We start from the raw sequence: 26,711 nt of genomic DNA on the forward strand, positions 1-26,711 counted from the left end.
AAAGATTAATCTTTCCAAATTGAAATTAGTTTTGCGTCAAAGACTAGTTGTTGGGTGACTAGACACATCATGTAACTGTGGTAAGAAAATACTGTTTAAATACTTTAAGCAATTATTTTACATGTTTGCCCCATATTTTATATTTTCCAGGAACTTGTAGAGATACCATACATTTTGAGCTATGATTTTGATTAGCTTAATTTTCTTTCTTGGAGTCCCAAAATTGAAGTTGGGATTGGAAAGGTTGATTTTTATTATAGTAGTTCTGGAAAAATGGATTTTTGTCTCAGGCACAGAGAGTATGATGTAGGTTTGCTTTAGTGTGATAGTGGAAATAAGACGCAGTTTTTGAAGAGTTGGCTATCGTGGAATTACCTCATTTCAAATTGTAGGTGTAACAGTATTTGGATTCAGTTTTTGAGGATCCAGTTAACTCTTGTCCAGAAAAGACCCTTGCTTTTCGAAAAACCAAGTACAGGCTTTCTTCTCTTTAGAGAACATGGAGGGCCTCCAATATGTCCCAGGCATTGTGCTAAGCCCTGGAGGTACTCTGCACAAATAAACAGGATCCTGCCATCATCCACATGGGTAGTGGGGGGAAAACCCCAGATGCTAAACAAATGTGTAATTACTAATTGTAGTAAAGGTCCAGATGGGAAAGTATAGAATACTATGATGGGGGGGGGGGGGACACCTAATTTAAATTGGATGTGCGCTGGAGATGGAAGGTACTCTTTTTTATTTTTTAATTTATTTTTGAGAGACAGAGGGTGAGCAAGGGAGGGGTGGAGAGAGTGAGAAGGATACACAGAATCTGAAGCAGGCTCCAGGCTCTGAGCTGTCAGCACAGAGCCTGACATGGGGCTTGAACTCATGAACCATGAGATCATGACCTGAGTCAAAGTTAACTGCTTAACTGACTGAGGCATCCAGGTGCTCCTGGAAGGTACTATTAAAGAAGTGCCATTTTAGTTAGGCCCTGGTGGATGAGTAGACATTTACATGGAGTTGGTGGGTGGATCTAAGGAAGAGCTGATCCAGGCAGAAAGAACAGCAGTTGAAGAAGATCTGAGGTATTTAAGAGCTTGGTACACTTGCCTGACTGAGAAGATCATAACTATTCTTGAGCCATTTGAGAGAATGGGTGTGAGATGGACTGCAGAGAGTGAGGCAGGACTTTGTAAATCATGTTAAGGGTTTTTATTTAGGTGCAGGGAGTTGATAGAATTTAAATTTTAAAAGTATGATTGGCTTTTTTTGTGGAGAGTGGATTTATCTGAGAAGGGGACGAGGAAGAAGCAGAGTGTTACTTAGGTTATTGCAATATTTAGTCCATGGGGGAGTTGGTGTTGCTCTCCACTAGTGTAGTAGCATGGCAGGTGTGTGTGTGTGTGTGAGAGAGAGAGAGAGGGTGGGGGGGTGGCTTTGAGATAAACTTTGGAGTTTTAAATTAGGAGCATCCAGGTTGGTGTTGGTCATAGGCTTCGGAATAAGATGAAAAGCTTATATTTAGTGGGATTATTGCAGTAGAAAGGGTACAACCTTAAAGCTTTGGAAGGAAAATGTTACTGGAATGCCAAACATGGAAGGATTGGGCCATACTTTACAAAAAGTTTATGGGACAGAAAAATGAATTACTTATGAAAATATTTTTTGTGTGTGAATTGTGTTTATTACCCTCTTCGTGGACCTAGTTCCTAATAAAACCGTATATTTGAAATTGGAAGAGACCAAATTGTCTACAATTAGCTACCCCTGAGAGAGCAAAAGCTGAAAGTATGTACGTACTTTTTGGTTAATTGGGAGATTAATATCAGATACTTGTGTGAAGAAAATATTCCTATGAAGTTGATTATTTTGCATATTGTGTAGAGCTAAGTGCAGCAGGTGGATCTTGGATCCTTTGGATTCAAAGAAGTTGTTTTGTTAACTAAAGTTCAAACTGCTTACCTCATTCACTCTCATGTGTCTAATTGGAGAAATGGAAGTAGTTCTTTAGAATCATAAAGAGCTAAAATACAGTTCTGTATACAAATTGGGTAGACTAACTGACAGAAACTTTATGCCATTAGGTTCTAAATTAAAAAAAAACTTAATGTTTATTTTATTTTCAGGATGAGGGGGAGATGAGGGAGCAGGGGAAAGACAGACAGAAGGAGACACAGAATCCAAAATAGGTTCCAGGCTCTGAGCTGTCCACACAGAGCCTGACTTGGGGCTCAAACTCCCCACGAATTGTGAGATCATGACGTGAGCCGAAGTCAGCGCTTAACTGACTGAGCCACCTAGGCACCCCCTAAATTGGGTTTTCAAAATTAAAGGGGGTCCTGGGTGGTGGCTCGGTCAGTTAAGCGTCCGACTTTGGCTCAGGTCATGATCTCAAGCGTGGGTTTGAGCCCCATCGGGCTCCGTGCTGACAGCTGGCTCAGAACCTGCAGCCTGTTTCAGATATTGTATCTCCCTCTTTCTGACCCTCCCCTGCTTGTGCTCTCTCTGACTCTCAGAAAAATAAATAAAAAACATGAAAAAATTTAAAACTTTTCTTAACAAGATGCTTGTTTGTTGTATCAATAAAGGTGCTAAAGTTTCTTGTCCTTGTTATTTGCTGTTTGTTGTTTATTCTTATATACCTTTTCTCCAGACTTGTATAAATAGACATGGGGGAGTGGGTGTGTTTGAACAAATAGTATCATAATGTATTTTGTAAATTTTATTTCACATATATTTTAGATTCATTCAGTAGGAATCTACCTTCTTAAATGTATGATTAAAAAGATTATTTTGAGAGAGTGTGTGTGCAAGTGGGGTAAGGGCAGAGAGAGGAGAGAGAGTCCATCCCAAGCAGGCTTTTTGCTCTGCACTGAGCTGGACTTGGGGTTCAATCTTACCACCCCTAGATCATGACCTGAGCTGTAACCAGGAGTTGGACCCTTAACTGACTGACCCATCCAGGCGCCCCTGTCCTTTTATTTCTGTTGGATAGAATTCCAGATGTGGAATTGCTGGGGCATAGAATATACAGTTGACCCTGTATATCAGTGTGGGATTTAAGGGTGCTGACATCTGTGCAGCTGAAAATCTGTGTATAAAAACTTAAGACTCCAATAACTTCACTGCTAGTAGCCTACTGTTGACCAGAAGCCTTATTGATAATATAAACAGTTGAACAAGTAATTTTATGTAGGTGTTCTATTTGAAGTAAGCTAGAGAAAAGAAAATGTTATTAAGATCATAAGAAGAATTACATTTATACTGCTTTTTTGTATCAAAAAATCCATGTGTAAGTGGACCTATACACTTCTAACCTGTATTGTTCAAGGGTCAACTGTATGTGCTTAAAGTACTGTTGCCAGGAGACTTGACACAGATGTGAAGGATTAATTTATAACAGGAAGATAAGTGATTTCTCTCACTGGAATTGTGAGAATTATAATGAGTTAAAACTATGCAAAGTGTTTAGGATAAAGCCAGACACGGTAAATATTGCCAGGTATTTTCTAGTATTGCGGTTAATACCTTTTTGTATTTTTTTATTAATTCTCTTCATTAGTGGATTATATGTTAGAGTAATAAAATGAAACTACTGAAGTTTGCCTTAAGGGTTCATAATTTGCAGCTTTTAATGTGCAAATCTTAATGCCTCAAGAATTTGCTGTGCTAGGCGCTCCTGGGTAGCTCAGTAGGTTAACTGACTCTTGGTCTCTGCTCAGGTCTTGATCTTGCTCAGGTCTTGATCTCGGGCTCATGAGGTTAAGCTTCACTTTGGGCTTCATGCTCTGTGGAGCCTACTTAAAAAAAAGAAAGAAAAGGTGCACTTAGGTGATTCTCAGTTGAGCGTTCAACTTCAGCTCAGGTCATAATCTTGCTCAGGTCATGATCTCATGTTTGGTGAGTTTGAGACCCGCATCTGGCTCGTTGCTGTCAGCACAGAGACTGCTTTGGATCCTCTGTCCCTCCTCTCTCTGCCCCTTCCCTGTTTGACTTTATCTTTCTTTCTCTCTCAAAAATAAACTTTAAAAAAATATGAGGAAAATAATTTGCTGTGCTTTGAGAGTGGTATTACTGTTTTAAGTGTGAGTTGTTTGGTCTGTTTGACGTTAATTTTGGGAGGTACTTTCTAGTTCAGGGCTAAGACAGTAAGCAAAGGATACTCCGATTAATCTTTTCCATGACACTTTTGCTTAAGTCTTTTATTTGATAGTCTAAAGACTATTGTGAATTCTTGATAAACTCATTTTCTTATATAGGTTAAGAAAGCAAATTAGACCAACAGCTGTTCTAATATTCCTGAGCAGTTCTACACATTCTTTTAAACATGAAACTGCCTTTTAAGGATCTGTGTTGATTGCAGCTGTTCATAACATCCCATTAGAATGTGCATAAATATTTGGTCAGTAGTATTTTTTACCCAGGAAAGGGAGAATGATGTTATTCTCTGGCCTAAAAAAGATGATTATTTCTAGGTCTTAATGATTAGAACAGAGGAGTCTTGAACTTAATTTGAATTAATTTCCTGTAAAGCAACCTGTAATTAGGAGTGGAGGAAAAGCAATGTCAATCAAGTAGCTGAGTGTCTGTTTTTAGCAGCACTGACTTGGAGTTGTGTGGCATAGAGAGGATGTACAAGATAAAGATTTCTGCTTCCCAGAGATGTAACCATTCTAGGTGGAACTATGAATGAGATAAAGTGGTAATAAATAGCATAAGAGAGTAAGTACAGTTGTGGACAGGTTATTAAGTACAGACTTAAGCTATCAGGCAGAGGAGAGGTTGCATGTGTGGGGGATGGAGTGGAGTGATGAGGAAAGACCAGGATAGGGCTTGAGCACATAGGATTAAAACACATGGGGGAAAGGATTGGGATGGTCTAAGTGAAGGTTTAGAAGTAGGAATAAATTTAAGGGGTTTGGTAAGTAATACAAAAAGCAGGTATATATGGGATTTGGAGGCTGTAGTCCTGATTTTGAATCTTGGATGCGATATTTACCAGTTCTGTTTTGGGGCACATTAATTTCTTTTATAAAATTAGGCCAGTAGTAGTTCTTTTCTCCTGCTCTGAGTACCTGGGAAAATCAAGTGTAGAGTGCTTAGTACACTGCCTGGTATGTGAAAGGTGTGGGAGCTTGACCTGCTTGGATGAAGGAGAGCTTCCTGCCATAGATAAAGATTGGGTGCAGGCTGTGTACAAACTTTGGAAGTTCCTGGTGAGTGGGGAGTAGTAGATATGTTTCTTTTTTTAATTTTTTAAAATGTTTATTTCTGAGAGAGAGGAGAGACAGCATGAGCAGGGGAGGGTCAGAGAGAGAGGGAGATACAGAATCTGAAACAGGCTCCAGGCTCTGAGCTAGTTGTCAGCACAGAGCCCGATGCGGGGCTTGAACCCACGAACTGTGAGATCATGACCTGCGCAGAAGTCAGAGCCACCCAGGCGCCCCGATATGTTTCTTTTTAATAGCTCCTTCTGTCCTTGTTCCATGTAAAAATCTTGTTGCAATAATTCAGCCCCTGAACGTTTTTCCGATGCTGTGTTGAGGAAAAGCAAACCGAATATGAGCTTATGTGTTTTTTAGGACCTATTATAATTATTTGAATTCTGTAGGTGTACTTAATTAAATGCTAATAGTTGCCATCCATGGTGGGGATGGTGGTTGTGGAATTACAGTTATTTTCTTTGCCAAACTTACTTTTTTCTAATTTTGTGCAGTGAGCTTACACCAACTAGAAAGCACTGGACTAGGTTCTAGAACTGGCCCTAATATTTGACTTAGTCTCTTTGGGCTTTCTTCACATTTGAATATTAGGTTACTTTGTGTAAGCTTTTATTTTAAAAATCCTTTGATTTGTGCTGTTTGGTGTATTGACCCTCACTCATTTGTTCTTTTTTTTTTAAATCATTTTTTTAACATTTGTTATTGAGGGATGGAGACTGAACATGAGCAGAGGAGGAGCAGAGAGGGGGAGACCGAGAATCTGAAGCAGGCTCCAGGCTCTGAGCTGTCAGCACAGAGCCCTACGTGGGGCTCAAACTCACAAACCAGGGAGATCATGACCTGAGCTTAAGTCGGACACTTAACTGACTAAGCCATCCAGCTGCCCCACATTTGTTCTGTTTGAATGGAAGTAGGACTTTGTATTCCTCCTGGGTAGATGATTTTGAAGATGGCTGGCTGGTATAGCTTGAGAAGGTGAAGCAGACTTTTATAGCAAACTAGTTTAATGTACCGGTTTCTGATGTAAGCCCTTTAACAGTGGATCAACACATTTAATCTTTGTAGCGGGTATAAGGTAGGTTCTGTGACTTTCCCCATTTTATTTTTATCTTTTTTCAAATCTGCATTCTAATCCCAGGTTTATTCAACACAGTCCTTTCATCGTACACAATAAAGTATAAACACAACAGTGCCCAAAATGCTACAAGTTAAAAAACTCAAAACAAAACTTACAGTACTAATTGTACAATAAAACCCAAAAAGTACTGTACATACTGCCACGGTANGGGGTCCACACAGTGCTGACCCTGTAGAAATGGATCTCAACTTGCTTACCAATTTCAGAGAGAAATGGAGACCTGGGTTGTGGGTGTGTGTGCAGGAGTACATGTAAAAATAGAACCATTTTCGCGAACTAACATGGAGTGTTTGACCCTAGATGTTGGAAGAGACCGGAGCAGGGGAGCAGGGCCAGGCTAGTGGGAACAGCAGCTGCTCAAAAGTGCGTTCCTTCCTGAGAGAGCCTGCAGACCAGTAAGCAAGAGCATGACCCGGCCGCCAGATGAGATCCCTGTCATTTGTGGAAATGAAAATCATACCCGCAGGCTGGGGCCACACTGTTACCCTGCTTGTCCCTGATGGCTTTGCCACTAAATTGACTCAGGAGCTCCTGCAAACTGGAGAGCATCTTCATGGGCACAACCCCAAACCAATAATGTTACTGCATCTGGAAAGGAAATGTCTGTCGTCAGAGGAAATGTCTCAGTTGCTGTCGTTTGGAGCCAGGCCTTGAATGAAGAATTTCTTTCTTTCCTACCAATCCTCCTTTGCTTAGAAAAGTGACAAAACTGAAGTGGATGGGATAGAAGTCAGAAGGCACAGAGGTTCGATGGCCCTATTTATCGGGAGTAGTTGGAACTGGAGCAGCTCCTGTGGCAGCAGCAGTCAGGGGAGTGACATTCCCAGCACACGGGGAAGCCTGTGCCTCAGGGAACTCTGTCTTTTTATGGGTGCGATTGGTGCCACATGGGGGGTGGTGGCCGCATTCTTCTGGGAGGGCTGAATCACTTGGGGGCAGCCTAGGCCAGGGAGCCAGCAGAGCTGTGCTGATGATCTTCTGGCCATCGATTTGTCCTCTTTCCAGCATCTTCTAGTTCATCTGGATTCTCAAACTCCATACATAGATGCTTAACCTTTAGGTAGATGGGGGTACATCCTTTCTATGAGCACATCAATCATTTAAATTTTCCCCAGAATTGGAGACTATCTCACTGATGTGGTCCTTTGAGCCCTCTGATGTGCACTTGGGTTGATTTAGGGGGAAGGGCTCCACTTTTTCCGTTCCTTTTCATCTCTTTTGAGTGGTTTGGATTTGAAGCGAGGTCCCCTGCCTTTTGTCATGCCTGTGCCTCAAAGGACTCCATGAGCCAGAGGAACTGCTGGAGCTGGAGATGCAGGGCGTGCTGTACCTTCGCCAGCAGCTAGGTGCTGAAGAGCGGCACCTGTGCTGGCGGTAGAGCTGGACCACGACCTGGTGTTGCTGCCGCTAGGGGAAGCATGGAGGCACTGTACCTACCTCTTCCAAGCTTTGTGCCTGCGGCGACTATTCTTGCTGGACTCCTTGGTGGCCTCTTTATCTTTAGAATGATCCTTGGACTTCTTGGCAGAGTGATCTTTGCATTTGGTAGGAGAAGGAGCCGTCTTCTGCCACCCTGACCACCTCCTGCTCTCCTCAGCTGTTAAGGCTGCTGCCTTAATTTTCCCATTTTAGAGATGAGCAGATGGAATTTCAGAGATGTTAAGCAACGGAGACATCATGCAACTAGAAAGGCTGAGAAGAGATTTGGACAGACCCATACTGATTATATGGATTCTAGAGTCTGAGCTTTTACTACACTGGTATTCAAATCAGTAAAGTTGATGGCAAAGTGAAAAACCTAAGGATTTCTTTCTTTAGTGCAGTGGGCTTACTACTAAAAAACTTTTTGGAATGTAATTTGCTTTGTAGTGCTAGGATACTGATGATTTTCTATGATATGCTAAGTAAAATGTGGACTTTCTGCATACTTTGCCAGAGTTATGCCTTGTTTGATGTGTTAGTGCTGTATCATGTGAAGATTGGCATTCCAGTAGAGGCATTTGATTGTTCTGTAAGAAGTTGTAACAGTAGTGTGTGTGTGTGTGTGTGTGTGTGTGTGTATGAGCCAAAAGAGCATGAATACAGCTGACTCTTGAACAGTTTTAGGGGTTAGGGGGTGACAGTCCTTTGCACAGTCGAAAATCTCCTTGTAACTTGACTAACCAAAAACTTAACTATTAATAGTCTACTGTTGATTGGCACCATTACTGATTAAAAAAACAGTCAACACATTTTATGTGTTACATGTATTTTGTATTCTTGGAATAAAGTAAGCTAGAGAAAAGAATGTCAGTAAGAAAATAGTGAGGAAGAGAAAATACGTTTCTGTTACTGTACCATATCACAAAATACCTGTAGTTCAAACCATTGTTGTTTAAGGGTCAACTGTAATTTGAACAGATACCAGCTTTTTATTCAGCTTTTCAAGATGTGCAAAACAATTTTTTTTTCTTTAACTTTTTAAAACATTTATTTCTGAAAGAGACAGATACAGAGCACAAGCTGGGGAGGGGCAGAGAGAGGGAGACACAGAATCCAAAGCAGGCTCCAGGCTCTGAGCTGTCAGCACAGAACCCGATGCGGGGCTCGAACCCACAAACTGTGAGATCATGACCTGTCAAAGTTGGGCACTTAATTGACTGAGCCACCCAGGCACCCCAAAAATTTTAGATCCCTACCTCAAACTACATACAAGAACAAATTCCTGATAAGTCAAATATTTAAAGGTTTGTAAGTTAAATTTCAAAATAAAACCATATATTTACTGTTAAAGCAGATGTAGGTTTTAAAAGTAAGTAAAAACGTTAATTGACTTCAAGTGAGAATATTACCTAGAGCAGCTCTGTATAATAGAACATTCTTTGAGGTGGAAGGTGTTCTATATTGCATTGCCCAAAGTCCAGTAAGTTTTTAAGCTAATTTTGGTAAGTTTTAAGAAATAGAAATAAGATTAAGTTTTACTTGAGGGACAAAGTGGGTGATGTTTCTGGAGAAGGAGTGAGATACATATAGAAGGACCAAGGCATTTCAAGTGGCAGAAGTATGAGCAAAGCAGAAAGATTGGATGACTAACTTGTGTTGGGTCACTGTGCCTTAGATACAGGTGGAAAATGGGGTTGGGGTTGGGATAGTGAGAGATCTTAAGTTAAGGAACCTGGGCTTTATTTGTTGGTTATTTATTTTGTTTGGAAGGTAATCACAAGCAAGACCACTTCAGAGTTACACAGGTAGAAGAGAACACCTACCCCATAAGGACATATAATGAAGTTGGGAACATTAATGTTTTTTATTGTAAGACTCAGTGTTTGTTTTGAGGAGATGAAGGTTTGAAGAAAGGGCTGCAGGAAACAGTGGAAGACAAATAATATTGCATGTAATTATGTTGGGATTGAGGTGTTGGTGTGATACACCTTAGAAATTCAGCTCTGGTGGCATTTAGAAAAGCTCTGAGTGTACCATTGTTAGGGTTAGGCTAGAAGGCCTTTTACCAGTGGAGAAGGTGAATAGAGTGGATAAGATTATCTTTAGCATTTTCCTAAAGGGCAATATGGGCTGTGATAGAAGAGATACTTACATGGTTGTGAGGACATTTAAAAAGAAATTTTAGTGATTAGTGTTATATATGCAGAAAAGCTAAGCTTGACCACCTGTATTTCTCGGAGGCTACCTCCACATTGTAGTCCTGCAGTTTTTAGGGTTCAGAGCAAATCTGAGGAGACACCAGGCCATGCCGTACTCCTACAGGACACAGATACCTTCACCTTCTCTGGGAGATTGGTACACAGGGGTTCTTACCCTGTAGGGTGGAAGGGGCCACTAAGGCACAGAAAGGCCCAGCGTCCTGGCAGATTGCAGAGGGCTAGTAAGTTTAAGTAAAGTAGTTGTCAATATGTCATCTAAATATAGTTGGATTTGGACCAAGGCAGTATGACTCCAGAGTTTACTTACTCTAAATTGAAAGAACTAGGGGTCTAGGGCAGATACAGAGGGTCAGAGTTAAGGTGTAAGGTATGGAGAAATGATCTAGAGTCTGACTCCATTGCTTTTTAAGTTTTGTGACCCTGGATAAGTTTACTTCACCTTTTTAAACTCAGTTTCTTCTGCTATAAAAGAGGGATAAGATGGGGTGCTCTTGAGAATTTCATGAGTTAATACATATAAATAGGTTGTATACATAAGGTTATTAAAGTTATCTTTTACTAATATATAGGAGGACAGAAGTTGTTCTCAAGGTTTATACACTACTTGGTGAGGTTGCAAGCTGTTTGAAAAGACACATTTTATTGGTAAGAAGGTACATTATTTTGTATTGGGATTTTGAGCCCCAGACTTGAAGAAAAAGAATAGTGGAGATTGGCTGGGCCACCTCTAGGAAGTATGGGGAGACAGATGGTTATCACATCAGATTTGTGTTTCAAAGCCTAAATGACATGACTCCAGATGCCGCCCATTCTCATGGAGAGTTTTACTCACTGGAGGGGTCAAAATCAGATTTGCTGTGTGCTTTTACAAATGTGACTTTATCTCACACTCAGAAAACTTGCCTGCTCTGGTGATAGAATCCTACCTGGATGTAATGTTGCAGTAAGGTTTGATGCTTAAATGTTTTTTCTTCTAGGGCTTGCATTTCTTTTGGTCCCAAGAATCGTTCAATTGGAGCAGCAGCTAAAAGCCAGGTAGAGTTTTGTTTTTTTCTTAAAATGACTGACTTCTCTCTTTTGTCCCTCTTTTCATTCAGCAGTTATTGGAGTGCCCATTACGTGCCTACTATGGCAGTCCCTAGGTGGACAGCTGAGAAAGACAGGCCTGATCTAGTCTCCTGTGCTTGAGTGAAGAGCAAATAGCTTTTTAAAATGATACAAACAGAGTAATCTGTTTAATGTAAGCTACTAGGATGTATTTTGTCTATATCTTGTTTAAGCAAAGCTTACTTATTCCTGTGTATTTTACATGTTTCTTAAAGTCTTTTTGAGTCTTCATCTTACACCTTCTTAGAGTCATTGTTTGTAGATTTGATCTTGTTAATCAAGGTTCTTAAAAAAGGAAAGCATACTTGTTAGAAGCACACTTGACGTTAGTTTACTTTATGAAACAAGAACCTGACATATTTGTTGGTTTCTGAGTAACTAGAGTGGCAGAACTCCAAGGGTTCTGAGTGTGAGGGCCTGAGGTGATTATGAAATTATGGAGTTGTGTATTAAACCTTTTTCTGGTTCAGCCTGGAGCACCCTTTTTTTCCAATTTAAAAGCCAGCCCCTGCCTGGCTCAGTTGGAAGACCATGCACCTCTTGATCTTGGGGTCTTGAGTTTGAGTGCCATGTTGAGTTGAATGTAGAAGTTACTAAAAAAATAAATTTAACAACAACAACAAAAAGCCCAAGAAAATGGTGCGTAGCCAATTGATTTTAATCACATATAGAACACTGGGTGTTTTATAACCTGATTTTCAAGAAGTTGAAAATATGTTAAGAAGGAGTAGATAGCAAGTAGATAACCAGTTTGAAATGTCTTGCCTTCTAAAATTCCAGTGAGTTCTGTTTTGAAACTTGTTTTCATTATTGAGAATAGTTAACTGTATTCAGCTGCCTGTCTATCTCTAGGATGACATAGTTATTGTGATACTGAGTTTCTGCTTGGCAGCCTACTGCATTTGAAGTAGGGCCTGATTTTGGAGGCCTTGTATTGTTTTGTAAAGGGACTTGTGTCTGCCTTTTAAGTAGCGGGTAGCTGATGAGGAGGAGTGCTGCAATTCTTAAAAATGTAAAAGAAATTTGGAAGTAACACATAGTATCATTATCGACAGTCACTTTTAGTATCTTAATGTCTAACCTTTTGTACTTTCTAAGGATTTAAATGATTACTTCACTTTAAAAGTGAGATCATACCATATAGATACTTGTCTTAACCTTCTAAAATAATGTTACCCACTGTATGGATACATCTTTTCCTTTTCCTTTTTTTTTTTTTTTAAAATCCATCTCCTGTTAATTGACCATCTAGGCTGTTCTAGTCTTCTGCTGTTATAAATTATACACGGTCATGGTCTTCTTGCATTTATTTTTGTGTACTTAATGTTTTTTCCTAATGTTAAGTTTCTTTCATTAGAATTTCTGAATTGATATTGCCAAATTGACTCTTGAAAAGTTTGAGTCACAAACTATGGTAATTTTTAAAAATTAAAGGTCATTTAATGTAAATGTTGATTAGAAGTTTAAGAATTGGAGATACTTTTGTACATGTCTTCATGCAGAAGTAATACAAGTTGAGCTTCAGTGCCATCCCTGCCACTGTGGTTTTAATAGGTCCCTTATTCCTCACTTCACATGAGTGTGAGCAGGGGAGGGGCGAAGAAAGAGGATTAGAGAGAATCCCAAGCCATCTCCAAGCTGTCAGCACAAAGCCTGACGTGGGGCTCAATTCCATGAACCGCGAGATCATGACCTGAGCTGAAAGTCAGAGTCAGACTCTTAACTGACCGAGACACCCAGGCATCCCTGAAAAAAATTTTTTTAATTTAATTGCTGTTAGTCTTTTTACTTTTTTGACTCTGATATTCCTTCCCTTAGGTAATTTCCAATGCAAAGAACACAGTCCAAGGATTTAAAAGATTCCATGGCCGAGCATTCTCTGATCCATTTGTGGAAGCAGAAAAATCTAACCTTGCGTATGATATTGTGCAGCTGCCCACTGGATTAACGGGTATAAAGGTAAGGTTCTCAAAGTGATGCCTTATGATTACAGTGTTTTATTTTATCAGGTGAGTATATATCTACTATTCTGAGTTCAAGTGTAGTGAAAATGTTAAATGTTTGGTAGAAGCTTTTGCTAGCAAAGACCATTTGGTATTTGGCATTTTTTGAATGACCTGGAATTTGATTGGGAGGGTGGCCCTGTTAATATGGGTTGGATTAATGAGTAGCAATGATTTGAAGTTAGCACTGCCATTACTGCTTGCCTTGTTTACTGATGGAGTTGTCTTTCCAGTGTGATTTTAGTGACTTTCTGGAATACCAAGCAAAAAAATTTACACTAACAAAATGTATTGTCATACTCTTGACAATAGGACTTAGATTGAAAAGAGGTGTTGTTCTTTTGGGGAAAAGGGAGATTAGTTTTTAATATCTCTTGGACATCCAGAAGACTTTGTGAAGCATACAGTGAGCTGATCATACAAAAGAAGTGAGAGGCTCAGGGCTGGGTAGGGTGGGCACTTTTCTTCTCTCTACTCAGAGGAGGTAAGAGGAATCCAGAAGGGTGGATTGAGCTTTCCAGGCAACTGGGTTTAGCAAGAGGAGATTTGCTGTTTGAGACATCCCAGTTGGAGAAATCAGGATCATGGGAATAGGCTCAAATCCAAGAGATGATGAGGATGGTGAGAAAAACGTAGTCAGTTGTGGTATTTTAGCTGAGAATTAAGTTGAATTTGAAAGTGAAGAATTTTGGGGTGCCTGGGTGGCTCAGTTGGTTAAGCATCCGACTTTGGCTCAGGTTATGATCTCACGGTTTGTGGGTTTGAGCTCCCACATCAGGCTCTGTGCTGATAGCTCAGAGCCTGCTTCGGATTCTGTGTCTCCCTCTCTCTTTGCTCCTCTCCAACTGATGCTCTGTTTCTGTCTCAATAGTATATAAACATAAAAAAAAAAAATTTAAAAAAAATTGAAGAATTCTGATAACCAAAGAATGATCACTGGGTTTACTTAGGATATCTGTGGCAGTAATCTCAGAATAGTTTGAATGGGCTGGTAATGGATAAATCTGGAGCACAGGGGAGGGAAAAAGGGAAAAAAAGGAGGTTAGTGAATAGAAAATGCTTATAGTCAAGAAAGAAATAGGGATAGGTATTGGCACATTTAATCATAAACATTGCAAGAGCCAAAGGAGGAGGAGACTAGGGAAAAGACCTGGGGAACAAGTGGATCCAAGTATAAGTGGAGGAATTGACTAAATTAAACAAATAGCAGGGAAGAAGCGGCAGTTTAGAAAGAGGCTTATGGGAGGGAGGGCTACTTTCCCACCTTTATCATGCAGTAAAGTGAGACAGTCCTAGATTGTGAACCAGAATAAGTAAGGAGTGGGCTGGGGAGTGAAGAGGTAAGGAGGTGGTGGTGTTCAGGTTCACTTGGAGCAGCTGAAAGAAGAGTTCTGTTTTCTAAGTGTGGATTATATTTGGGGAGTATGGGCATGAGGGATGGGGCTTATCCCAGGCAGTCTTTCAGCATTTAAAAGTTGGTAACTCTTATCCAAGTTGCACACTTCTGTGGTGTAGGATATCTTGAAGCTTTATTAATTTATTCTTTAAGTCAGAAGTACTTATGGGGGTCAGGTCTGTCCTAACTGTTGGCTATAGTAAACAAATCAGACAAAAACTGTGTCCTCCAGTTCGATTGGATCGTAATTTTGAAAATGATCATAAAGTCAACACCGTAAACAAAGTAAAACACACATATTAGTCCAAGTGGCAAGAGTTTCCACCACCAGGCCCCTTTATAGAGAGAGGTGCATTATGGATCATGTGATCTATACCAGGTTATGTGTGCACAGGTAATTGTCTTAGGTTTTGTTGGTGGTCACAACATATTGTTTACGTAATGGTACTTATCTGCAAGTGTTCATGATTGACAAGCATGTTAAAAAGCCAAAAGTGACTTTTAAGTTATTTTTGCTTCCCCAGAGTCTTCAGTTCCCTCTTGACATGATGTTCCATTGATGATGTGATGATGTGTTACACATTGCTCATTTTAAGGCTTTTAGGACATTAGAAACTTTAATAAGCCTAGATCCTTTTGTTTTATCGCAGGTGACATATATGGAGGAAGAGCGAAATTTTACCACAGAGCAAGTGACTGCCATGCTTTTGTCCAAATTGAAGGAGACAGCAGAGGGTGTTCTTAAGAAGCCTGTTGTGGACTGTGTTGTTTCGGTGAGTTTGATCCCTTTGTTTTACTGGAGACTTGAGTGAAGAAGCAGAGAAAAGAAAGTTGTTAATTGCAAATAAAATTGCTTTTTGCCTTAGGTTGTAATTATATTAAGAATTTATCAAACTAGGCTATGTTTTCTTGAGTGTTCTTTTCTTTTCCATAGTTTTTATTCAGGTCTTCTCTATTATTCTTATTTGAAGGCTTATCTCAAAGCCCACTTCCTCCTGGATTCCTTTTAGCATGTAGCATAGTGCCTGGCACACGATAGCTACTCATTTGTTGAATCCGTTGAATACTCTCAGTTATGTTGTCATTTTCTTCATTTCAGTTTGTTTATTTTTGCTGACCCTGTATTTAGAACTAAAGGCAAGACAGCAGTAGATTTGATCTTGTCCTTTCCATATCTCTGTTAAGATGGAAGCCTGGCTCTTTGTAGCTTGTGCTTATAGGACAGTGGAGTCCTTAGGGACTGTTGAATTCGGGTGAGTGTATTGGCTTTGCAACTGAATTTCCTTACTCTGCGTTTCTTCTCTTGATATTTTAGCTCTGGAGCCTACTGGGTCTTCATGTTGGTCCGTTGATCCGCAAAGCAGTGACTCTCTTGGGTGGCTGTTTTGTCCTGCAGTCTGTTGTTGGGTAGTCTCCTTGGTTCTTAGCTATCGAGTAAAGTAGAACTGACATTTATCAGGAGGAATTGGATTATTGTTGTGGGCCATATTTGGGGGATGCAAAGAACAAACGTGCTACTTCTCTAAGAGCTCAGATTCAGTCCAGGCACTGTGTTTCTTAGATGCTTGCTGCCTTTCCCTAACTATTGGATTTTCACATTTGTCCCTTTTCCCCCATCTAGTGCACTGACTTTGGTCCTGAATTATGGTCATGGTAGAAGTGAAATTTATGTACCCTGGCAGAATGTCTGGCTTTTCTAGCTTTTGAGATCAAGTTAAAAGGTGATGTATTAAGTCATGTGTTAGGGGTCCTCTAGACTACACTGAGTTTCAGTGACTTACCAGAATTTGTAGAACTTACCATATAGCCATACTCATGCATAGATTTATTACAGTGAAAAGATAACAAAGCCCAGTCAACAAAGGGAAAGGTACATGGGCAGTGTCTGGAGGAAACCAGGTACAACCTTCCAAGAGTCCACTTGCAAGGTACTTGATGCGCTTGATTCTTCCAGCAACATGTTGTGATAACGCGTGAGATACTCAACACCAGGGAAGTTCTGCCTGAGCCTGGGAGTCCAGGATTTCTAACTGGAGGTCAGTCATGTAGGTACCTTGTGCCTAATCCGTACCAAAGTTCTAGACTCCCAGAAGGAAAGTAGCTATTTAGCATAAATCATGTTGTACAAGCAGTTTTAGTGTAGTGAGCCACTCCTGTTATTTAGGGAAATTTTTCTTTGAATTTAGTAACCTGTTTATCATTTAAGTTACTCTGTGCTAGGACAGAGCTAACCTTTCCATCAGGCCTTTTTTTTTTTTAACGTTTATTTTTGAGAGAGAAAGCATGAGTGGGGAAGGGGCGGAGAGAAAGGGAGACAGAATGTGAAGCAGGCTTCAGGCTCTGAGCTGTCAGCACAAAGCCCGACGCAGGGCTTGAACTCGCGAACTGTGAGATCATGACTTGAGCTGAAGTCCGACGCTCAACTGACTGAGCCACCCAGGCGCCCCTCATCAGGCCTTTTTAGGGATAGCTGTCTCTGGCCCATCTGTGAATCCTTTTGCACAGTTACTGCCCCAGCTCTTGGTATCATGGTATATCTCATTGCTATATAAATATAGCCTGGGTGTATTTTGCCTTATTTATAAATTGATTATTGTTAAAACGTTACTTTAATTTTTTGGAAAGGCAATAGAAACCCCACTGTTCAAAAATCAAATTGACCCTTCTGTGCCCTCTGCTTATGTAGTAGGAATTTTGTTTTCTTCCCAGATGTTAATGAGTTTCTTGGTTTTTCTAGAGGTTTTTGTGTTCCCAAGTAAATATGTATATATCCTTTTTCTTAAAATATTTTTTTTGAGAGACCATCAATCGGGGAGAGGGGCAGAGGGAGAGAGACAGAATCCCAAGCAAGCTGCATGCTCAGTGTGGAACCTGAAACGGGTCTCAATCCCACAACCCTGGGATCCTGACCTGAGTCGAAATCAAGTAGGATACCCAACCGACTGAGCTACCCATGTGCTTCTGTACTTATCCTTTTTAACTTTCACTTTTTTCATTTTCTTTTTTAATGTTCATTTATTTTCGAGAGAGAGAGCACGTGCAGGGGAGGGGCAGAGAGGGAGACAGAGACTCCACAGCAGGCTCTGTGCTGTCCGTGTAGAGCCGGATAATGGAGCTTGAACTAGAACCATGAGATTATGACCTGAGCTGAAGTTGGATCCTTAACTGACTGAACCACCCAGTCACTCCATTCTTTATTTTCTTTTAATTTATATTTTATTTCTTACTTTAGAGAGAGAGTAGGGGAGAGGAGCAGAGAGGGGGAGAGAGAGAATCTCCATGCTTAGCAAAGAGTCCGAGATGGGGCTTGATCCTATAACCCTGGGATCATGACCTGAGCTAAAATCAAGAGATGGATGCTCAATGAACTGAGCCACCCATGGGCCCCTCTACCTTGACTTTTTTCAAGTATCTTTAAAATAATTGTCTCTCTCTCTCTCTCTTTTGTTTTTAAAGTTCCTTTATTTTGAGAGAGTGAGTGAGCATGAGTGGGGGTGGTACAGAGAGAGGAGAGAGAGAGAACCTCAACCAGGTTCTGTGCTAAGAGTGCAGAACCTGACAGTGGGCTTGATCCCACAAATCATGAGATCACAACCTGAGCTCAAACCAAGAATCCTGGGCTTAACCAGCTGAGCCACCCCAGTGCCCCTACTCTCATGGGGGGTTTTTGGGTCAAATTTTAGACAGTTNGTCTCTCTCTCTCTCTCTTTTGTTTTTAAAGTTCCTTTATTTTTGAGAGAGTGAGTGAGCATGAGTGGGGGTGGTACAGAGAGAGGAGAGAGAGAGAACCTCAACCAGGTTCTGTGCTAAGAGTGCAGAACCTGACAGTGGGCTTGATCCCACAAATCATGAGATCACAACCTGAGCTCAAACCAAGAATCCTGGGCTTAACCAGCTGAGCCACCCCAGTGCCCCTACTCTCATGGGGGGTTTTTGGGTCAAATTTTAGACAGTTTATCTTCTATCCCTTCCCTAGTGGTAAAAAAGGACTTTGTTCCTTTCATTGACTACAGAATACTGAAATCTCTTTAACTTGTATTTGTTTGATCTCCAGGTTGCTTCCAGTTTCATTTTTTAAATGTTCATATTTATTCTTTCTTCAATTTTTAAATATTTATTTTTAAGGGAGAAGGGGGAGGGGCAGAGAGACAGAGACAGAATCCGAAGTAGGCTCCAGTTTCTGAGCTGTCAGGATAGAGCCCAATCAATGCAGGGCCCCAACTCACATAGCCTGAGGTCATGACCTGAGCTGAAGTTTGACGCTTCTCTGACTGAGCCACCCAGGCACCTCTAAATGTTTATTTTTTGAGAGAGAGCTCAAGGGGAAGGACAGAGAGGAGGGAGACAGAATCTCAAGCAGGGTCTGCATTGTTAGTGTGGATCCCAATGCAGGGCTGGAACTCAAAAATGTGAGATAATGGTCTGAGTTGAAATCAGGAGTCAAATGTTTGACTGAGCCACCCAGGCACGCCCAGGTTTTTTGTTTTCTTTTGTTTTTTGTAAAGAATTTAAAAACAAGTTGCAGTGAGTAAACTTGAACAGATTTTTTTCATGTGTAATGTGTATGTTTCTAGGGCTAAATTCCTAGAAGTACAATTGCTAGGCAGTCTGTATTTGTAATTTCAACAGCTGTTGTTTAATTGCCCTATAAAGAATTTTACTAATTTAAACTTGTACCAGCAATGTGTGAGAGAGCTTTTCTGACCGCAGCCTCACCAGAACAGCTTGTTGGTGAATTAGCTAATTCTATAATAATTGAATAATGTATATAATTTTAATGTTTTACTCTTTAGGTGAAGTTGAGAACATTTTTTAATTTAAAAGCCCTTTTGTATTTCCTTTTCTGTAAAACATTCTTTTGCTCATTTTAAGTTTATGGTTTACATTTTGATTTGTAGTTCTTATTGTAATAGTTGAGCTCTATCCTTTTATAATAGGAGTTGCAAATATTATTCCCCATTTGATCATTAGAATTTTTAATGAGTCAACTAGATTAATCTTTAAAACTATTTTTTTTTTTACTCTTCTAGTTGGCATGCCGTGTTACATTAGTTTCAGGTGTAAAACTTAGTGATTTGATAAGTTTACACATTATGCTATGTTTACCACAAGTATAGCTACGTTCTGTCCTGTTACATTGCTATTCAAGCATACTACTTTTTTCTTTCTTTTTTTTTTCTGTATTTTGTGCTTTAATTAGAGAATTTCTTACTCTGATAAAAATGTCCTTCTACTACTCACTTTTTTAAAACTGTTGAATCTTTGATTTGAAATATATTATTAGGTGTGCAGTAGAGATGCAACTTGATTTTTTCTTTCAGTATGACTATCCATTTGTTCCAACAGTACTTACTGAATATTCTAACTTTACTGGTTTGAAATACTTTCTTGATCATATACAGAAAAAAGTCACTGTACATATTTGAAGGCATTTCTGGATTTTACTTTTTTTTTTTTTTAAGTTTATTTTTTTATTTGAGAGAGAACACACGTGAGCTGAGGAGAGGCAGAAGGAGGGAAAGAGAGAGAATACCAAGCAGGCTCTGCCCAGTGCTGGGCCTGAGCCCAGATATTGTGAGATCATGACCTGATCTGAAATAAAAAGGGTCTGGTAGTGTAACTGACTCAGACACCCAGACACCTAAGGATTTTACTGTTTTTTGGAAGGTGTATTTTAAATGAGGACTCTGTCATATAGTGAACTTTCACATTGTTTTGTAGGTTCCTTGTTTCTATACTGATGCAGAAAGACGATCAGTGATGGATGCAACACAAATTGCTGGTCTTAATTGCTTGCGATTAATGAATGAAACTACTGCAGGTAACAGGGACTATTAACATTGGTGACTTGATAAATCTGGATGGTTCTGCAATCTTACAACCATAGGGTTTCTTGTTCTTTATTTTGCTTGGAGTACTTACTACCTATGTGCCACAGTATTTTTGATTACCGTGTCACACGTGAAGAATTCATTTGAAATCCGTGCATTTTCTTTATTTGCCTAGCTTTTGCTTTGGTTTTGAATCACTTTTGTTTGGATGGTAACAGTTATTTTGTGTTCAGAGCAGTGCCTAGATTCAAAATCGACCTTTTCTCCACTCCTATTATGAGCTGTAAAGCAGCATCCAGGAGGAGATATGTGGGAATGTTGAGATGGAACAAAGGTAGAAGAAATACTGGGAAATATGTTGGGAAAACTGGGGGTGTGTGGCTTGGGCAAAATTGGCAAAGTCATTGGAATTGGAAATTGGAAACACTAAGGAAGTCTTAAGTGAATGTCAGCATTTTATTCTTTGAAGTTTGTGTTCCTCAAGAATTATGCAAAGCATATGAAGAATTTGATTCTTTTTAAAATAGCAAATGTAGTCATATTCACTATATAAAAAATGTTTTTTTCATTGAATTTTAAACATACTACTTAAATGATATATTGAATTTAATTTTTTTCTTACATAGTTGCTCTTGCATATGGAATCTATAAGCAAGATCTTCCTGCCTTAGAAGAGAAACCACGAAATGTAGTTTTTGTAGACATGGGGCATTCTTCGTATCAAGTGTCTGTATGTGCATTTAATAGAGGGAAACTTAAAGTAAGTATATTTCTGGAAAACGTGATTATGAGCGTGTGGTTGTTAGGAATTTATGGGAGAGAATTGAAAAGTCTATTAAAGAGTTTGGTTTCATCAGTGGAAGCTTACTGTGAAAGATTTAAACTAGAACCTAAGTATGTAGAGGTAGTGTAGAAGTTGTAATTTATTGAGTTGGCATAGTATGAAACAGAGAGTGTAGACCTTGAGGAAAAATCTCTTAAGATTTCTGACCCTCAAGAAGATGTGGTTTATCTATACCATGGAATACTACACGGCAATGAGAAACAATGAAATCTGGCCAGGTGTAGCAACATGGATGGACCTTGAGGGTGTGATGCTGAGCGAAATAAGTCAGGCAGAGAAGGACAAATACCATATGTTTGCACGTATAGGAGGATTAGGAGGAACTTGACGGAGGAACAAGGGGGAGAAGAAGGGCGGAAATGGTGGGGGAAAGGGAGAGAAGCAAACCATGAGAGACTCTTGAATGCTGACAAAAACTGAGGACTGATGGATGTGGGGGGAGGGGGGATGGGCATGGAGGAGGACACTTGTGGGGATGAGCACTGAGTGTTATGTGGAAACTAATTTGACAATAAACTATTTGTAAAAAAAAAAAAAAGAAAGATTTCTGATCCTTACTTACCTACCATGTGTGGAAAATAATACTTAACCTTACAGGCTTATTAGGATTCTTTAACATTTAGTCCCTTTGTGTATTTTACACTGAGGATTGAAGAGTTAACAAAGGCATCCTCTTCTTGCTCTAGGAAAAGAGTATAGGGACTAGTACTTGGACAGCCAAAAAGAAACCAGACTGAGAGAGATACTCCAGATTTCTGGAAACCTTAGAACTCTGGAGAAAGCATTTTGTACAGTGAGAAGTGTAGCAGCATTAAAGACAAAGGGGGCCAGAGAGTGATCCTGGTAGCGTTTGAATTTGCTGGTATGTTCTAGTTCTACAGTGGAATATAAAATCAGTTCTCTAGGTGATTTTAATTAGAATTTGCTTAAGAACCAAGAAGGTTTTGGTGCATGATTTTAATTGTTAGCGTTGTGTATCAGGGTTATTTGTGTCAAGGCCGAAATTGCATTTTTCCTCCAAATTTGGGGATTGTTGGGGCAGGACTGTCTGTCTCAAAGTGTTAGGTTTGTATGACATTTTGAGACTATTTGTTACAGTCCTATTATTTTGAAAACTAGACTGAGTTTCACTTTACATTCTGATTTATATTGTTTCTAGGCCTTTTTTTTTTTTTTTAAATAAGGATCTTTGGGATGCTTGGGAAATAACAGGTTTGGGATTTTTACAGATATAAGTAACAAACCAAGTGTAAATTTTAGTACTTAAAACTTTTAATCACTAACGGCTTTATTTCAGAAACACATTGTATACTTTCACCTTTTTTTTAACAGAAGCTACCAGCCATAAATTTAATTCTAAAAACACTCATCACGAAAACATTCCCAAACTTGGAAAACATTTGCATGAAAAGAAAAACATTCATAATGTTACTACTCTGAACAGGTTATTGTATTTCATTTTAGTCTTTTGAAGAAAACAAAATTGGAATTAGACAGTATTCCGTTCTGTGTCTTGTTTTTCTTCACAGCATTTCCCTACAACATTTATCATCTTTGAATAGATTGTTTTTATTTTATTTTTTCACAAAGGCTGTCATCTCTTAGTCTATTAGTGAATCTGATTAGATTTAGTTTGCTTCTAATCTGCTAAAGATTTGGATAATGGATAACCAACGCTACTGATATTTCTACAAGTTGCTGTGAATTAAGTCTTTAGCATATTTCCTGATAATAAACTGCATAGAGTGAGGCCTTTCGTATTATTCATTGTTCTGTGATGGCATTAAGACCAGAATTGCGATGACATGTTACTGCATTTGGCTTTGGATGTGTAATTTTAGTTTGCGGTCATATTGTATAGTGGAAAGAGCTTGAATTTTGAAATTGAGGGGATTGGGTTTTGAGTTGTATTTCTGCCACTGACTAGCTTTGTGACCTGCAGATGCTCTGATCCATTTGGGCCTGTAGCGTCATCTGTAAATTGGGGATTACAGTGTCTCTTTTCACAGTGTTTGTAACAGTGAGTAAATGGCATGTGCACATTGCCTTGTTTCAACCTGAATGTGCCCCCTTGTTAACTTACCAGTTAAATATATATCATGATAAAATTTTAAGTTGATTGGTTAATTTTTGAATTAATTATAATCTTTTTTCCTAAGGTTCTGGCCACTGCATTTGACACAACGCTGGGAGGCAGAAAATTTGATGAGGTGTTAGTAAATCACTTCTGTGAAGAATTTGGAAAGAAATACAAGCTAGACATAAAGTCAAAAATTCGTGCATTATTACGACTGTCTCAGGAGTGTGAGAAACTCAAGAAATTGATGAGTGCAAATGCTTCAGACCTCCCTTTGAGCATCGAATGTTTTATGAATGATGTTGATGTATCTGGGACTATGAATAGGTAACCAGATTACTGTTTTGATGTTAAACTCAATTGCGATTTTCCTCCACTTATATATTAGCATTTATTTAACTAATTGTTGAAATTACCATGATTGTTAATAAGGTAACTTCTGTAGGTGAAAAACAGAGACCATTCAGGATCCTGCTTTTGATGTGAAGTTTGGAAACTTTTTTTTCGATTATTCCAGTAAGTTGATAGCTCTCTACAGGTGTATGTATTATATGAGTTATCAGTTTTCAAAAAATCAGGGCAACATGCTTTAATGCCAAATAATACTGAATTTGATTTAGTCATTGATTCAGAAATTGGTGTTCTTGGGTAGTTCAGAGTCATTTGTGGGCAGCAGCTCTTTTTATACAGTGTTGCAAGAATTTTGTGTTACTGACGTTTCATGGCTGTCCTCAGAAATACCCAGAATGTTATTTTTGTCTGGTTGTGTTGCTTGGATGATGAGTGATAAGTTCTTTAGGTGAACTCTACTGATAGAAGTCAGGCATGGTTGATGGCTTTTTTGGGGAAAGTGTGACCTCAGTTAATCCTCAAAAAATTGAGATGGAATTAGAATTACCGTGTCTAGTAACCACATTGGTAGCCCCCTTTCGTCTCTACTTGAATGTGATTGTTTTCATTTTTTTATTTTTTATTTTTGTTTATTTTTTTTGGTTTTCATTTTTATTAAGCAGCATTGTGTGTGTGTATGTGTTGTGTGGTCTGGGGAGCAGAGGAGTACAAGGGTGTCTCTCAGAAATTGTTTTCTGATAATCAGAGCCAAGTAGACATTTGTAAGTATTTTATACTTTGTAAAAACTGAAAATGGTTAATTAACCTGTGTGCTGGTGGGGTTTTTTTTTTTTTTTTGAATAGTTGTATTTTAGGGACATTGAGTTCAAAGCTGTCATATTCTCTAGTTTATAGTCTACATTTAGTCTGTAGTGCTCATTAACACTCTTGTTTTTTTAAACAAATGAAACCAGATCATTTCCACCATTCTAGTGTTTCTTCTGATTAACTTTTAATGGGGTAAATTCCACATTCCATTTTAAAGTGAACAACTCTGTGGCCTTTAGTACATTCACATTGTTGTGCAGTGACCACCTCGTCTAGTGACCAGATGTTTTCATCACCCCAAAATAAAACCTCAGAGCCAGTAAGTAGTTACTTCCCTTCTTCCCTTGCCTCTCATGCCTGGCAACACTACCCTTTTATTTTTTTAATCTCTGAATTTGCCTCTTCTGGATGTTTCATGTAAATAGAACTATATACCTATGTGTTTTGGGTTTTTTGTGTGTCTGACTTTAACGCTGTGTTGTCTAGGCTCATCCACATTGTAGCATGTGCTTATTAGTACTTCTGTGCTTTTTGTGGCAAAATAGTATTCCATTTGTATGGATAACATCACAGTTTTTAATCTTTTCATTACCTGATGGACCTTTGGGTTGTTTCTACCTTTAGTTCTTGTGAATGGTGCTTCTGTGACTATTCATGAATACGTGTTTGTTTGACTACCTTGCTTTTAGTTCTTTTGGGAATAAATGTAGGAGTGGAATTGCTGAGTCATATGGTAATTCTGTGTTTAGCTTTTTGAGGAATTGCCAAACTATTTTCCTCAGCAGTTGGACCGTTTTACCTTCTCACCAGCAGTGTGTAAGGGTTTCAGTTTCACCACATCTTTTCTGAGGCTTGTTCCTTATTTCTACTTTATGTTAATGTCTCTTCATCGTTTTAGTTGTTGGAGGTATATTTTCCTAACAGGTTTCTAAGAAATATCACATGTGAACCCTGAGTTCTTGCATGTCGATGACAGTTTTGCATGTTCACATTTGGTTGGATAGAACCTAACCTTAGCTCCTGTTCTTTCCTTGATTATCTTAAAGGGAATAATACTCTCTTTTCGCATATAGCATTGCTGTGTAATTATGACAGTGTACTTTTCAGTTACTTGCTACTTGTTCTTTTTGCTAGATGCCAAATTGAAAGTCTAATTTACCAGAATAATTTGGTTTTGTTGCTGGTTGTTTTTGATCAGTTTTTCCCAGGTATGCAGTGTGCACTTTCAGTATATAGTTTCATAGCTACTTAAATATCAAGCAGGTTTTCTTGAATTAACATCGTTCAGTACTTGTCCCATTCTTGTGCTTTGATTTTATTCTTTCAGAATTTAATTATTTTTAGGGAGAGTAAGCGTGCGTGAGCAGGGAAAAAGGTAGAGGGGGAGAGAGTCAATATCTCTCAATATCATGACCCTGAGATCATGGTCTGTGCAGAAATCGAGAGATGGATGCTTAACTGACTGAGCCACGCTGGTGCTCATGGTGAATTCTAAACTTATGTGAATTAATTTTCCAAACCAGTTAAAAAAAAAAAAAGAAAAAGACTCTACCATTGCTCTTGTCTTCTTTCTAGACTTCTCTCTGCACCTTTAAAAAAAATTTTTTTTTAATGATGGATATTTTCAAATGTTCAGGAGAACAAAAAATTTTGTAGTGAACATTCTTATCCTGCCATTTGGGTTCTACTTATAACATTAACTGTACTTGTATCATGTATCTTATTCATCTATTCATCTTTCTGTCTATCCAATTTTTTTTGATGCATCTCAAAATAGTGTATATCTAGCTGTATACTTATCCACGAATACTAATTATCAGAATTCAGTGTTTTAAATTTTTTGTTTTATTTTTATATAATGACATATTCAGGTTTTAAATGTGCATTTGCTGAGTTTTGCCAAGTGCACACATGTTTGTAACCAGTACCCCTATCATGAAATAGACCATTTTGGAAAACTACTCAGGCTTTCATCCCCGGGGGTAGCCACTCACTGGAGTTTTCATTTTAGGGGCTCATAGATTACAATTCCCTGTGTAGAACTTTTAAAGTTTTTTTTTGTTTTTTAGAGTTTTAAGTTTACTTATTTTGAGAGAGAGCGGCCTTGTGCGAGCTGAGGCAGGACCTAGAGAGGGAAAAAGAGAGGACAGAATCCCAAGCATGCTCCACACTTTCAGGGAGGAGTCTCATGATTGTGAGATCATGGTCTGAACTGAAACCAAGAGTTGAACGCTTAACTGACCGAGCCATGTAGGTGTCCCTAGAACTTATAAATGTAGTCATATAGTATGTAGTTTTGTGTAAGA

The 26,711-nt window shown here is 39.0% G+C and overlaps 1 protein-coding gene and 1 pseudogene across 1 annotated transcript in view; one reads left to right on the forward strand and one right to left on the reverse strand.

Moving 5' to 3' along the window:
* HSPA4 (heat shock protein family A (Hsp70) member 4) overlaps positions 1–26,711 on the forward strand; it is a 47,024-nt gene that overhangs the window by 2,253 nt on the left and 18,060 nt on the right. Inside the window, exons 2-7 of the mRNA XM_077768626.1 lie at positions 10,967–11,024; positions 12,915–13,055; positions 15,146–15,268; positions 20,217–20,316; positions 20,953–21,086; positions 23,330–23,574. Of these exons, the coding sequence (XP_077624752.1) occupies positions 10,967–11,024; positions 12,915–13,055; positions 15,146–15,268; positions 20,217–20,316; positions 20,953–21,086; positions 23,330–23,574 (801 nt within the window). The remainder of the gene's footprint in view (positions 1–10,966; positions 11,025–12,914; positions 13,056–15,145; positions 15,269–20,216; positions 20,317–20,952; positions 21,087–23,329; positions 23,575–26,711) is intronic.
* Positions 7,214–8,553, reverse strand: LOC144235295 (uncharacterized; annotated as a pseudogene).

The sequence above is a fragment of the Crocuta crocuta genome, unplaced genomic scaffold (genome assembly GCF_008692635.1).
Source record: "Crocuta crocuta isolate KB4526 unplaced genomic scaffold, BGI_CrCroc_1.0 scaffold64, whole genome shotgun sequence".
Taxonomy (NCBI): Eukaryota; Metazoa; Chordata; class Mammalia; order Carnivora; family Hyaenidae; genus Crocuta; species Crocuta crocuta.